The sequence below is a fragment of the Choloepus didactylus genome, chromosome 4 (assembly GCF_015220235.1).
Source record: "Choloepus didactylus isolate mChoDid1 chromosome 4, mChoDid1.pri, whole genome shotgun sequence".
Taxonomy (NCBI): Eukaryota; Metazoa; Chordata; class Mammalia; order Pilosa; family Megalonychidae; genus Choloepus; species Choloepus didactylus.
Genome location: NC_051310.1, coordinates 35,586,973 through 35,600,410, shown reverse-complemented (window position 1 = coordinate 35,600,410; position 13,438 = coordinate 35,586,973). Strand labels below are relative to the sequence as shown.

Here is a 13,438-nt window from a genome sequence, read left to right as displayed (position 1 = left end):
GGGCTTCCACACTCCCCATCTTACAGCACCGTGGCAGGGCTCTGGAACTGCCTGGGTCCTTTTCCTCCCCAACACTGGAAGGAGCGCGCCCCGTGCCAGCTTGGCACCCATTGCCCAGCGAGGAGCAGCCCTCCACAAGCATTGGCAGAGCCGGCGAAGGAAGGAATGAACAAAGGATTCCTGGGGGGCCAGGTCATGCAGCAGCCAGGCTTGTCACCTCCCCGTGGGGCAGCACAGCGAGGAGAGCCTGTCGCAGGGATGAGCGTGGACTCTGCTTACCTTGGCACTCCTGCGTGGCCCCCGAAGTGACCAGCACGTAGCCGGGGTAGCAGAAGCAGGAGTAGGAGCCCACGCGGTTGACACAGCGCCCTCTCCCCGCACAGGGGTCCCTGAGACACTCGTTATCATCTGAGCCAGAGGGAGGGGACGGGAGGTCAGGGCTGCCAGCAGCTCCTTTATTTGGGCACTCTAGGGGGCCGAGCAAGGGATGGTGCTGTGGAGCAAGGAGGCGGTGAGCGAACAGGGGAGGCCAAGGAGCTGAAAATTCTCCAGGGCTGGGAGATGGAGCCCCTGGGCCCTCAGGCCCACTCAGGCACCAACAGCCTGGCAGCTGCCAAGCACCTCTTCCCTGCTCCATGCCCCTCTCCCCCAGTGGCCAGCGATCACATCTTTTCTCCTTCAAGACCACAACCAATATTCATTTTAATCAGATCTCTCTTGCATAAATATACTGGCAGTAAGGGGAGGGTTGGGTCCATACTTGGTGATTTGCCTTGGCCCCAATGCCCTCCCCCCCAGCCCCACCCTGCCCCAGTGAAGGCTCTAGTGGAGACATTTACAACAAGAGCAGGCCTTGGTCCTCTCTGCAGGTAGCCAGATAACCAGTTTGAGGGCCACCAGGGAATTGTTGGGGTGCGTGGGTGTGGATTCCCACTTTCCCAGAGTCCTGAGATTCACCAGATGGTGCTCATGGTGGCTGGTCTTTCCCCAAAGGTTAAGGTTGGCTTTGCCCATGGGGACTGCACTGCTAAATCCATCAACCACGCAGCACTGCTTCATCTCCCGCTGCCCCTGCTCCTATCTACCTAGCCACTGAGTAAGCCTAAGACGCCGGAGCGAATACCCGTGCAGTAGGCCTGGCTTGGGTGCAGCCGGTAGCCAGGACTACAGATGCATCTGTATCCATCTGGGAGGCTCACACAGGTTCCAGGGCCACAGATGTTGGCGGCTTCTGCGGCACACCGATCAATGCCTGTGAGAGATGGAGCAAAGCAAAGGTCATGGTGGGGCGGGGGATGGGCGAAGGCAGCAGGGAGGGGTGGGGAGAGTAGGCAAGCAGGGCAGAGGGGCTCAGAAGATCAGCAGTAGCCTCGCCCCACCCTTAGCCAGGCCCTCCCACATCCATGCATAGTATGGCCTCATCTAAGACCCCGCTGGGACCTCCACCCAGGGCCCTGTGCCCTACCCGGGATGAGGCTCACAACAGCGCATCCCCCTGACCGAGACACAGTAGGGCCTAGAAACCCAGGCCTCCGAGCGAGGGGTCTCCCCTGCCGAGGTCTCCAGCCCGACCTCACCCTGGGCATGGGCACTGCTCCCACCCACAGTGCCCAGGGCTGCCCATCTTCCTCTAGACAGGCAGATTCGGTGAGTGGGGTGAGTAGGGTCAGGAGAGAAGGGCCTGGAATGCCTGTTGAGAACAGCCTGTAAGCAAGGGGGTCATAGAAGGTGGGGGTGAGCTCAGAGCTGTCTCAGAAAGGCCGCTCTGGCAGCAAGATGGCGATGGCCTGGGGCGGGAAGCACCGGGAGCCTCGAGAAACCTGTTGAAATGATTTATCAGGATTGCCTTGGGTGCTGGTAATGGGGTGAAAGGGGGGAGATACACTGACTTGTGAAACATTCTGGAGGCAGACACATCTGGACTCAGGGCTAAGACTGTACAGAGGGCAGACACTCTAGCTTTTTTGAATTGTATCCCCAATACTAGAAAAGTACCTGACACTTAGAATGAGCTTAGAATGAATGAACGAATGAATGAATGATGCTCAGCCTCTGGGTCCACCCTGAGGTCTTAGCCCAAAGCCCACATACCAAGACCTTGCCCTTTTGCCCCCAAGGCCCTCAGATAACCCAGAGGGAGTGGTTCGGGAAGGGGCCTGTGCTGGCCACAGAGGGGCTCAGCAAAATTTGCTAAACTGGACTGAATTGGATGTGCACAATGGCCCACTTGCAGGGCTACCCTGTCCCCTGGGCTGGCTCCAAATTTGCATCAGCATGGGGGCTTTGGGGACCCCCTGGCCAGGCTGTAAATGTGCACTCAGAGGAGTGAGGTTGGGTGGTGGCAGGGGAGAAGGAGCAGGATCTGGCAAAAGGCATGCTGGGTGGTGAGGGTGGGAGAGGGAGGGGAGATTCCCACCTTGTGGAGAGCTGCTGCTGCTCTGCCGGGCCTGGAGCCCCCCACATGCCCCCTGCCCCTGCCTCCAGGCCCATCTTCCTCTCCTAAACCACAGCACTCCCCAGCAGAGCCCTTAGCCTGGCTCATCTTGCCTGCTGAGCAGCGGAGAGGCCATGCTCTGAGCCCAGAGGAGAGAGGTCCTGGGAGACGGCAGTGCAGCCGCCCTGGCTTAGGCTCAGGGAGACCAGACCTAGCCCATCCCACACTCTCCGGACGGTACCTTCCAGCATCACGGTCTCACCCGTTGTCAGAGGGAATACAGAAACTCCCTCCCGGGCTGGCTGGTACCTGGGGGCTCAGCCTGCAAGGTTAACAGAGCAGCCGGGCCCTGGGGAGGGCCTTGGGAGGCAAACATGTGCACACACGTGAGTGCACGCGTGCACAGGGAGCAGCAGCGACGACGCCAGCCTCGCTTCTTTTGAACCAAGTCTCCACACAATGAGCCTTTGAGGAGGCACATTCCAGAGCTAGGTGGATTTGCCAGGGCTCTCTCCCACTCTGCCCTCCCCACGCTGCCCTCCGCACGCCGCATCACTGTAGCCGACCAGAGGGAGAGGAATGCAGGCTCTCAGGCAGGTAAACAACCTTGAAAAATAGAGCTGTTTTCCTTCCCAAAAAAATTGGCCCTCACCGTGGGCAGGAGACTGCCAGCTGCCAGGGTGCTCAGCTGACTTGGGGCCCAGCTCCATGCACCCTACTCCTCAAGAGGGTTCCCTGGCTTCTCCTGGGAGACCCCTGCCTTCCCTGGAGGCTCTGAGTAAGACTCTCCCCAAAGCACCCGCTTTCCCCTCCTGGACTTGGGCGGCGCTGCAACGGGTGCTCCTGTTCTCACTGGGGGTACCCTACGCTCTTGGTTGACCAGGCCGGGGACCCTGAGCCTGGCAGGGAGTTGGCTGGAGACTTTGTCTAGTTGGAGAGGAAGATGAGGGATTCCACACACACCCCTGCCCTGGAGTTGGCTCTGGACAGCCAGACCTCACGGGGTAGGTGGCCAAAAATGCTCAAAGGGCTGGCTGCATGTACCTGGGGGGCCCAGGGTCACCAGCACCTCAGCAGCCGGTGTCACTTGCTCTTCTTCATGGGTCTCCGGAGTCACCTGTCCAGGCACTGGGGGAGTTGGCCTTCCAATGGCATCACCTACAGAGGGGAAAGGGGAGCAGTCGGGGCCTCTTAGCCGTCACTGGGCGGGCTGTCCCTCCAGAGCTGCTGGCAGCAGCCTTTCCCTCCTGCCTGCTCTTCAGACACCCAAGAACCAGGGGCTGAGCCAAAGGCTCCCAGCCCCTGAAACCTGCCCTGGCCCCAGAGAGAGGCAGAGCGCCCAAGAGCTCTAAGGGGCCTAGGGGCACATCCAGCCCCACCTTCCGTGGAGGGTCACAGGCATGGCCCCATGTCCAAGGCCAGCCAGCTTGCTGGAGGCAGAGCTGGGGGACACTTCTCCTGAGTCCCAGGTCAGCATTCTTTTCCTTCTGCTTGCAAAGCACTTGACGGTTTACAGTGCTTGGTTTACAATGATCAATACCTGATTTGTCCTAAGAGGCAGCAGGACAAATATTGTGCTACGGCTAATACCACTGATTGCCAAACTTTTCCATCACCCCAAACAGAAACTCTGTACCCATTAAGCAATAACTTCGCCTCCCTGCCTCCCCTCCCCCAATCCCCAGTAGCCTCTACTTTACTTTCTGTATCTATGAATTTGCTTATTTTAGATATAACATATAAGTGGAATCAGACAGTATTTGTCCTTTTGTGACTGGCTTATTTCACTTGCATAATGTTTTCAAAGCTCACCCCTGTTGTGGTATGTCTCAGAACTACGTTCCTCTTTATGGTCAAATAATATTCCATTCTATGCATGTACTGCCTTTTGTTTATCCATTCATCTGCCGATGGACTCTTGGGTTGTTTTCACCTTTTAGCTATTGTGAATAACGCCACTACTGGTGTACAAGTATCAGGTCAAGTCTCTGCTTTCAGTTCTTTTGGGTATATACCTGGAAGTGGGATTGCTGGGTCCTATGGTAATTTCCTGAGGGACCGCCACACAGTCTTCCACAGCGGCTGCACCATTTTACATTCCCATCATCTTGCCTCCTCATTGGTCTGACTTATGTACTGAGTGGCAACATGAATTCAGGAAGGGTTCTGTGGCTAGGAAAATACTTGCCAAGCCTCACAGTGCTTCTTGCTGACCTCACAGATCTTACGTGAATAGAGCTCCCGGAAAGAGTGTTCACATAAGTCAAGTCATGCGTGAGCTCATCTGACTTGAGCCTCAGGACTGGCCTGGGAACAGGAACTCCACCACCAGATATGGGGTGCTTCCCTCTCTCCCTGCTCCTTTCCTTGGGAATCACCAGGAGGAGGGACTCACCTGGGACCTGGGCAGGTACATGGGTGGCAATGGCCGTGACCTGAACAGAAATGGGAGGACATCAGTCTCGGCTTCTCTGTCAACCCCCATGGGGCACTTCCTCCACCACTCACCCCCAGCCTCCAGCCCTCCTGAACAACCCACATTCGCTCTTTCATTCATTCCAGGTGCTGATGAGTTACCATGTGCCAGGCGTTCTGCTAGGCACTTTACATCCACAGTCTTATTTAATCTTCCTGACTATCCTATGAGGTGGGTAGTATGAGAGTAACCCTCCCCGGTGTTGTAACGATGAAATGAGCTCAATGTCAGGCACATGGTAGAAATCAGCAAGCAGTGGTAATGAGGCTATGGTTCCACATCTCAGGTAATAAAAGGGAAGCTCTAGAGCCCACCTAGGGTCACAGAGCCAGTGGGGTGGAGCCAGGAGCAAGGCCACACCTGGTGTCCCTCACCACAGCCCAGGGACAGAGGCAGAGAAGCTGGCTGTGGGGAAACAGGAAGAGAATAGGCAGAAGACGACAGAGGAACTGGAACCAGGCTGGGGTCTATGAGGACATGGAATTAGAGACTTGGGCAGAGAGAAGAGGAGGGGAAATTCTGGAGCTGGGATGGGAGAATGGACAGGCAGTATTTGGGGACAGTCAGGTAGGCAGGTTGGATGGGTGGGTTTCTTTTTGTTTTGTTATTTATTTGTTTGTTTGTTTGTTTTTACAGAGGATTCCTGAGTATGGAAGTGGGAGGGTCCACTTTCTCAGGGAAGCAGTTTGAAGTTATTCACAGCTCTGCCTCTACTTCCCCATCGGCTTCTCACACAGGAGACCTCAAGGTTTAAGCAAAACAGGCTCAGAAAGTACTGAATCCAGAATAAATCTGGAACCAGCTTTAGACCTTGCCTGTAGTGCTTAAAGCTCACAACGTCAGCCAGGATTAACGGGACATGTTCCTGCTTCCTTTCTGAAGGGTCCCCAGACGATTTCAATTGAGAGGATGCTTGCACCACGCCAGGCATAGAGTAGCTGCTTGACAAATGGCAGCTGTTGTCATTACTCCTTTTAGGGTAATGCTGGGTCCTTTCAGCTCCCTCCCACTTCATCTCTCCAAATAAATTCCTACACGAATCCCTCTTTCTCCCTTTCTTGTCCCACAGGACACAGCCCTGGGGCCTCAATGGCTACCATGTTCCTGCTCTCTGCCACCCTTGCCCACTCACCTGAAAGTTCACTCACCTGACCAGCTGCCTGAGAATCACCTGGGGAGGGAAAGGTGAGAGCATGATATCAAGGAGAAGGGTCTGTGGCCTTCTTCTCCCCTCCTGCCCATGGCCTGGGCTGGCTCAGAGTCTGCACCTGCCTCGCCTTGTCCCTGGCAGGGTCAGCAGCAGAGAGCTCGGATTCTTCTTACCTGCCTCCTGCCCCCACCTCCATGCCTCCTGCTGGGCCAGACCACCACAGAACCCTAGAATCCCCAGCTCTAGAGGGCCTTAAAAGGTAGCTCAGCTCAGCCTCTCATCTGGTGAGAGGAAACCTCCTGCTTCCTTTCAATGCCTCCCAGAGATGGGGATCTCATCCCCTCCCATGCCAGCCTACCCCACCAGTCCCAGCTGAGCTCACCTCCTTGCACTGCTCCCTCCTCCCTCCCAAGCCTCTCAGCCACACACAGCCCCTGGCTACAGACTAGGGGAACCAGTTCCAGGAAGGAGAGGAATTGCACAGCGTCCAGTTCCCATAATGGGACACCGTCCTGCCTTCCCTGTCTCTCTGCTCCACCCCTGGAGCATATTTTAGTGATTACATAATTCACCTGGTCCTAATACATTCCTGACTTCCTGAACTCAGGGCTATCAGAAACCTGGGCATGGTTTCTCCATGTTTTTCCAGGGCATCTGCCAGGGGCGCCTCATACCCAGTCTCTTTCCAACCCCATGCCTCCTGGGCCAAGGCAGTTGAGCTGGAGTTAGCTCTCTGACTCTTGGGCCAGGGGAGGGGGTCTAAAGCACCCAGGCTCCCCAGGATCCACCTGCCAGCTCTCCAGGCTTGCAGCAACCACCAGCCCCAGGAGATGCATGGCAGGGAGCAGGGGGATGGAGAGGCCTGACCAGCTGGGGTGGGGGCTTCCGCTGACCTCTCCCACCTCCACAAGCAACTCCCTGGGATGTGGATGCTTCTTGACCCCATATGGGAAGGGAGGGAGCAGAGCCCCTCCTGTCACGCCAGGCCACAGGAGAGGGTTCCCAGGGCTGGCTGCTGTTGCTCCGAGCTCCCTTCCCTAAGGTCCTGGAGACAGGATCCCCAAGGACCCAGGATAAACATCCCATGGCTCTTTGGTATGCTGCAGACTTAGGTGAAAGGCGAATCCCTTGGACATCTTGCCCCAGCCCAGATACCCTCGTCAGGGATGGTCCCGGCCTCCAGCCAGGTCTCAGTGGCCGCCCGGAGTGGCTGCCTCTCCGCTGGCCTGGGCAGGCTTGCATTGCTCTTCTGCCCTTGCTCCCTGGAGGGCCTGGCCAGTTCCTCCTCCTCGGCTTTCCTCATGGACAGGCGGATGTCTGAGCTCGAGTAGGTGTAGCCGTGGCCAGCAGGGCAGATTTCCCTGAAGGCCTCTGCAAGGTCAACAGTCAGAGGAGAAGCTGAGAGGTGCTGTCCCTGAAGGAAACCAGGGCCCTCCCTCCCCTCCCTTTGGAGGACACAGCAGTTGTGGTGGCAAGGAGGGAGATCTAGCCGGGGGTGAGGGATTGAGCAGGGAGGCAAGACTGGGGGTCTCCTGGCTTGAAGGGGGCCCCCTCAGGCTGGGGAAAATGGACATTAGCTTTGAGGATGCTGCTTTGGGGCCAGAGCTGGGATAGGGACAAAGGGTTACCTGTGCCAGGCAGGGGGCATTTCTCACACTTGGTGCCCCAAGCTTTGCCCACACGGCTGCAGCAGCAGATCTGCTTGGTGATCTGCTGGGCCAAAGGCAGGGTGCAGGCGCCAGGCCCCAGCGCGCGGTAGCACAGTCCCTGCTGCATGGAGATGGCCTTGTCCGCTGCAACAGACACAGCACATGGAGATGGACAGGAGACCAGTGGGAGGGGGAGAGCACAGGCGGGAAGGACGTGGGCAGGTATGGCCTGTGCACCAGGGGAAGGGTGGACCCTCAAAATGCTCACAGGACTTCAGGAAGGATAGCTGCAGTGGGACACTATGGCACCACCTCGTGTTTTCTGTATGGTGAGACCCGTCTCCCCACCCTAGTGGGGAGAACCTGAGAGTAGGAAATGAGGATGGAGCTGCATGTCTCCAGGTGTCGAGTTTGTAAGTATTTACCCAAAGCCCATGTATGCCCGGGGTTGGGTGGGGAGCAGCGCACTCAGAGGGCCGCCATCTCCCTGAGGAGATGAGATGAGGTGACAGCCACAGGCCTGAAGGGACTTTGGGGACAGGGACCCTGCCTTGGTTGTCTTTGTCACCTAGGTACCTCCCAGTGTCTAGTGAATGTGGATGCTCAGTAAATGCGTGTTGACTCGACGGATGGATGGCTTGACCAATGAATCAATCAAAATGGAGCCAATGAATCAATATGTACCCCAGTGAGTTTGAGCAACACTGGCTTTAAATGAGAATAGTACCACTGCCATAGTCCCTTTCTTGTGCTTTGATAGTAAATATTAAAGAAATTTCTTTTGCTAATTGTCTCAGTGGAAGATGAGGAGGCCATACCAGGTTGGAAGAGATGGAAATCTTCGAGGGCTGGATGGACCCTAAGATGACAAGAGCTGGGGAACTAGGGACCCTGGGGAAGCCCCAGTCAGGGCCCTGCTCCACCATGAACTGCATGACCTACCTGGGTTCAGCTTCTTTTTGTGTACGAGGATGCTTATGAGAATTCCGTGGGCTGTGGACTACTGTATTTCTGCTTGCCCAGCACCCATGCCCCCATATCCTGGAAACAACATCCTAGTTTTCCAAATGATTGGAGTGGACTTGACTTCACTTCCTGGCTCTAGGAGTGGCATGGGATCACACTACCGATTAGTGTAGTCCATTCCCCTGGTCCCGGAGATTGGGTCAGGGCTGGGCATAAGACCAAGTTGGCCCAATAATAATCACCAGCTTCAGGACTTCCTCTACTATGAGAAGAGAGGGGCTCTCTCCTGACCGAGGTTGCAAAGCTGGTAGGAGGTAGGCCTGGAGTGTCTGGTGGCCACCTCTGAAGGAACCATGAAACCAACACAGAGGAAACCAAGCAGGAGATGGCCTAAAGACACCCTGGGTGCCTGGATCTTGCCAAGCCTGAGGCCACACCTACCCCTGGACTTCCTGGCTATGTGGCGCAATGCATTATTTTTTTGCTGAAAGTACTTTGAGTTGGATTTCTTTTACCTGCTACCCAAATATTCTTGACTAATAAACCTTCTTCACTGTGTTGCCGTGGAGATGATATAAAGTGACATACGTGAAAGTGCCTTGTACAAGGTCACGTGATCTACATGGGTAAATTTTTCAGTCCATGAGCCCCCTGGATCTCCAGATGCAATCTCTGCCTCCAGCAGCCAACTCCCTTGGGAAACCTTTGAGCCCCAGAGTGGAGATGACCAATGCAGACATCAGGAGGCTGCACCAGCACAGAGGGGCCCCAGGAGACCGCGCTACTGGCTCTGGCTCTGGCCAGGTGGCAGGGAGAGAGGGCAAGGAAGGGAAAAGAAACTTCATGCCCCCTGCCTCCCCCAGGAGATGAGTCATCGCAGGAGGTGGAGGGAGTGACACTGGGAGGGCCATCTCTGCTTCCCTGCATTGGCTGAAACACCGTCTCTTTCTGGGACTAATAAATTAAAGCTACCTCAGACGTTCACCACTCCTGCCTTATAAAGGAAAGGAAAGTGAGGTGGGGAGGAAGAAGCGAGACAGCCCCTCAAGGCCTCTACCCCCCCGAGGCCTCCTGCAAGCGGCCTGACGTGCTCTCCCCTCTCCGGGCCCCCCACTCCCTGGGTGTCCTCTCCTCAGGGCTCCTCTCGCTGGAGACACTGGGCCCAGAATCATCTCCCCTTCACAGTGAGCACTGGCTGTGGCCGTGCTGGAGTCTTGTTTATCCCTCTGGCCTTCCCAGCCCCAGCCCCAGGCAGTTTGCCTTCTGGGGGCCTGGCGGGTGATGGGAGCTGGGCCCAGCTCTTGGCCAATCTGACACCGCCCTGGGCTGCTGCTTTGCAGAGACAGATCAGGACTGGCTCCGTTCAGCTTGGGTCTGTCCTCCCTGCCCAAGGAAAGCCCCGCTTGGGCCATGGTGTCAGCTCCACCATGTTGGGGGGGCTGTGGGGGTGCCATGCCTGCCGCCCAGGCCTCTGCCAGCTGCAAAACACAGACGTCCCTGGGAACGGAGCTGAGCGTCCAGGCACGCACGCATGTAGACTCATGACAAGCATATGTTCATGGGTGCAGGGACAACTTCAGAGCCACGAGATACCACAGCCTTAGGGAAAGGCCCTGGGGCCAAGAAGCAGCACCACTGAGGCAATGGTCAGGCCCTGTGTATCACAGCGGCCCTTAAAGAAAAGTCTGCAGCTCAGTGACCGGACCGCTAAGCTCAGGGCCAGCAGGGGCAGCAATGGCTCATCCAGACAATAGGCAACACAGACACCCCCAAAGAAAATGAGACAGCAAATGGGACAGAAATGCTTAGAGACACAAAAGAAGAAATAGGAAATATTAATCCCAAACTGCAACACCCCAAAAGAAATGCCTAAAGTAGAAGTGAAGCAGTAACCGTCTCCAGCAGGAGGGGCAGATCAGGTTTTGAATGTTGGGCTCAACGCCAGTTTGAGGGCAGACACTGGGTCCTGAGTGGGGGGTGATGGGCCTGGCCCGTGGACCCTGAGGGTCCCATCCTGCCTCCCGGTGCCCCCCACCCCCGGACCCGGCCCGCACTCACACACGCAGCGGCTCCGTGACGGGTCCAGCATGAGGCCAGGTCTGCACGTGCAGAGGTAGCTGCCCCTGGTGTTCACACACTCCGAGTCCTGGCAGAGGCCCAGGGCTGCACACTCGTTGATATCTGCAGGGTTGGAGGAGATGACCAAGTGCCCGCCCCACCAGGGCCTGCTGGAGGAGAGGGGCTGGAGCAGCGCGCTTCCAATACTTTCTCCAAGGAAAACGGCGACAACAACAATAAAATAGCTGCTATTTATTGAGTGTGACCCCCAAATCTCTGTGCTTTCGTTTCCTCGTTTGTAAAATGGGGATAATGAGAGAACCTACCAGGTAGGGTTGCTATGAGGACAAAAGATAAAAATTACAAATCACTTGGTCCAAACATTGGCATGGAATCAGAGCGTAATAGTACAAGCTAACATTTAGTGGGCGCCTATTGTATGCCGTTATCTTGCTAGGTGCTTTACCTATGATGCCCCATTTAATTCTCACAGACAAGTCTATGTTGTAGGTTCTCATCCTCGTTTTATAGGTGAAGAAACCGAGGCTCCGGAGTAACTAGCCCAAAGTGGCCTGCTGGGAGGCAAACAGAGAAGCAGGTAAAAGGGGATGGGTTGGGTGGGAGGGCCGAGAGTAGGCAGCTGAGATCCTCCTTTCCAGCCTTCCTTAGAAGGTCCCCAAAGCAGGGCCCAGGACTCTGGGAACACACCTGCCTTGAGCTGGAGAGGAAGGAGGAAGGAGGAGGCAGGAGGAAGGCACCAAAGAGGCTGGGGAAGGGAGGGATGGGGACTGGAGCCAGGGTGGACATGGGGCAAAGGAGTATGAGGCCACAGCCTCGGGTCCTTGTGGACATCCCTGCCTCAGGCAGGCCACATCCCACCCCCCTAAGACCAGTGGATGCTCATCCTCTTCTTCAAATAAGGGAGGTACGTTTCTTCTGTGTGATCCCACAAACCATTAACCCTGGGAACTTCCTCCTGCCAAGGGAAATCCCAGCCCTCACACACTAGGCTCCAGGAAGTCAGGGGTCTCCTTGATGATGGCCTCTGTTGACGATCAGTGAAGGTGAGGAGTGTGAAAGGGCCAGGGGGACGTACAAAGGAGGTTGTGCTCCCTACTGACCTCAGGGGGACATGCCACCTCTTGGAGGAGATAATAAGCTGTTAAAGCAAGGCAGCCCACTGTCATCAGAGCCAGCTGCTCACCCACAAGCTCTAGGGAAACTGGCACTGAGCACGGGATCGAAGGGGCTGGAAGATGACCCAGCGTAGGCACCAAGGGGAGCTACTCCTTGGTAGGATGGCCTGTTGGGAGGGAGGTGCCCAGGAAGATGCCCCTGGGAGGGGGAACCTCTCCATATGCCCCCAGACTTGCCTCCCCTCTGCTTGAGAGGCTTCTGGGCTTCTCATCACCTTCTAGAGGGAGCTCCCAAACCCTAACTTGGTTCCCAAGGCCCTCCACCATCTGGGAATCCTTCAGCCCCATTCAGCCCCCTTTTCCTCCAGGCCCTGCACACACTGTGCTCTTGCGTGCCTCTCCACAAGCCCAAACTGTTCTTTTGCTTCTGCTGCTTTCTCTGCTTGCAATGCCCTTTAGCTGGCTAACTCGTACTCATTTTTCAACCCTTGGCTCAGGTATCACCTCTTCTAGGAAGGCTTCTGGGATCTTTCCAGTCTGGAAGTGCCCCACTGTGGGATCCCATGGCGCCCTGTGCTTCTTTCCTTCGAGAGCACTTTTCTCACTGTGTGTAATTGTCTAAGCGTCTGTTTGCATCTTATCTACCACCATGTACTCAGCACCCAGCATAATGTGGCTCATGGTAAAAATCCAAAGCAGTACTCTTAGGAAGTAGGAGGGAAGGGGGTTGGGGGGAATGGAGAAAGAGAAGAGGAAAGCACATGTGGGCACAGAGGGAAGGCGGGAGGGACCATGGCCCCAGACATGGGAAGGGAATGGTCTCAGGGGCAGGGCCTCCTGTGGGTGCGGGTGGGGGGCCCTTGGTATCCTGGAAGGGCAGAGCTTATCTGAGACCTTGGGAATAACCTTAACCTTCTTGACTGGGAAACCTGCTAGGAGGAGAGGCCACCGGGGACAGTTTTAGATGTGGACACCTCTATTGCAAAAGTACCAACTGCTCCTCACTGCTACTGTCCCCTCGGCCCTTGGCCCATGGCCCTGAGGGAGTCTGACCCTGGGTCTGAGCACCCTTTCTTATCCACAGGTAGACACCTGGAACCCCACAGGTAGATAACCCAGCAACCTCAGGCCTTCCCCAGACTCCTGTCTCCTTAAGAAAGTTCCAGGGGGGAGGGCAACTAGGAAGCCATCTGGGCGAATCTGCTGTCCCTAACCTGGCTTAATCCAAAGCAAACCACACCAATGAGTGTTTGTCCAGATCTCAAAGCTCTGCAAAGGCGAAGATCCCTCAGCTTCCCACTGGTGTTGACCAGTCCCAGGAGCCTCTCACAGGCAGCTCATTTCAACCCAGTGCCAGGCTCTCAGTCAGTAAGGGCTTCCCCGCTCAGAGCCCCAGTCAGCTCGGTATAGCAGCTGCCCCTCCAGTGAAGGCTTCTGGCCCTTTTCACAGCTTCACTCAAACCCCCTAGAGTGAAAAAGCCATAGCTGAGGCCCAACCCACCCCTCTGTTCCAAGGGGAATTTGGCCTTGTTCCTTGTGGACTCTTTAATGCAGACCACCCTAGGACTC

At 56.1% G+C, this 13,438-nt stretch overlaps 1 protein-coding gene across 1 annotated transcript in view; it reads right to left on the bottom strand.

Annotated features, from left to right (window-relative positions):
- Nucleotides 1–13,438, bottom strand: part of LTBP2 (latent transforming growth factor beta binding protein 2) — a 113,583-nt gene that overhangs the window by 27,163 nt on the left and 72,982 nt on the right. The window contains exons 10-17 of the mRNA XM_037832298.1: nt 10,734–10,856; nt 7,689–7,853; nt 7,216–7,431; nt 6,059–6,081; nt 4,830–4,869; nt 3,479–3,592; nt 1,124–1,252; nt 280–408 (exon numbers count right to left, since the gene is read on the bottom strand). Of these exons, the coding sequence (XP_037688226.1) occupies nt 280–408; nt 1,124–1,252; nt 3,479–3,592; nt 4,830–4,869; nt 6,059–6,081; nt 7,216–7,431; nt 7,689–7,853; nt 10,734–10,856 (939 nt within the window). The remainder of the gene's footprint in view (nt 1–279; nt 409–1,123; nt 1,253–3,478; nt 3,593–4,829; nt 4,870–6,058; nt 6,082–7,215; nt 7,432–7,688; nt 7,854–10,733; nt 10,857–13,438) is intronic.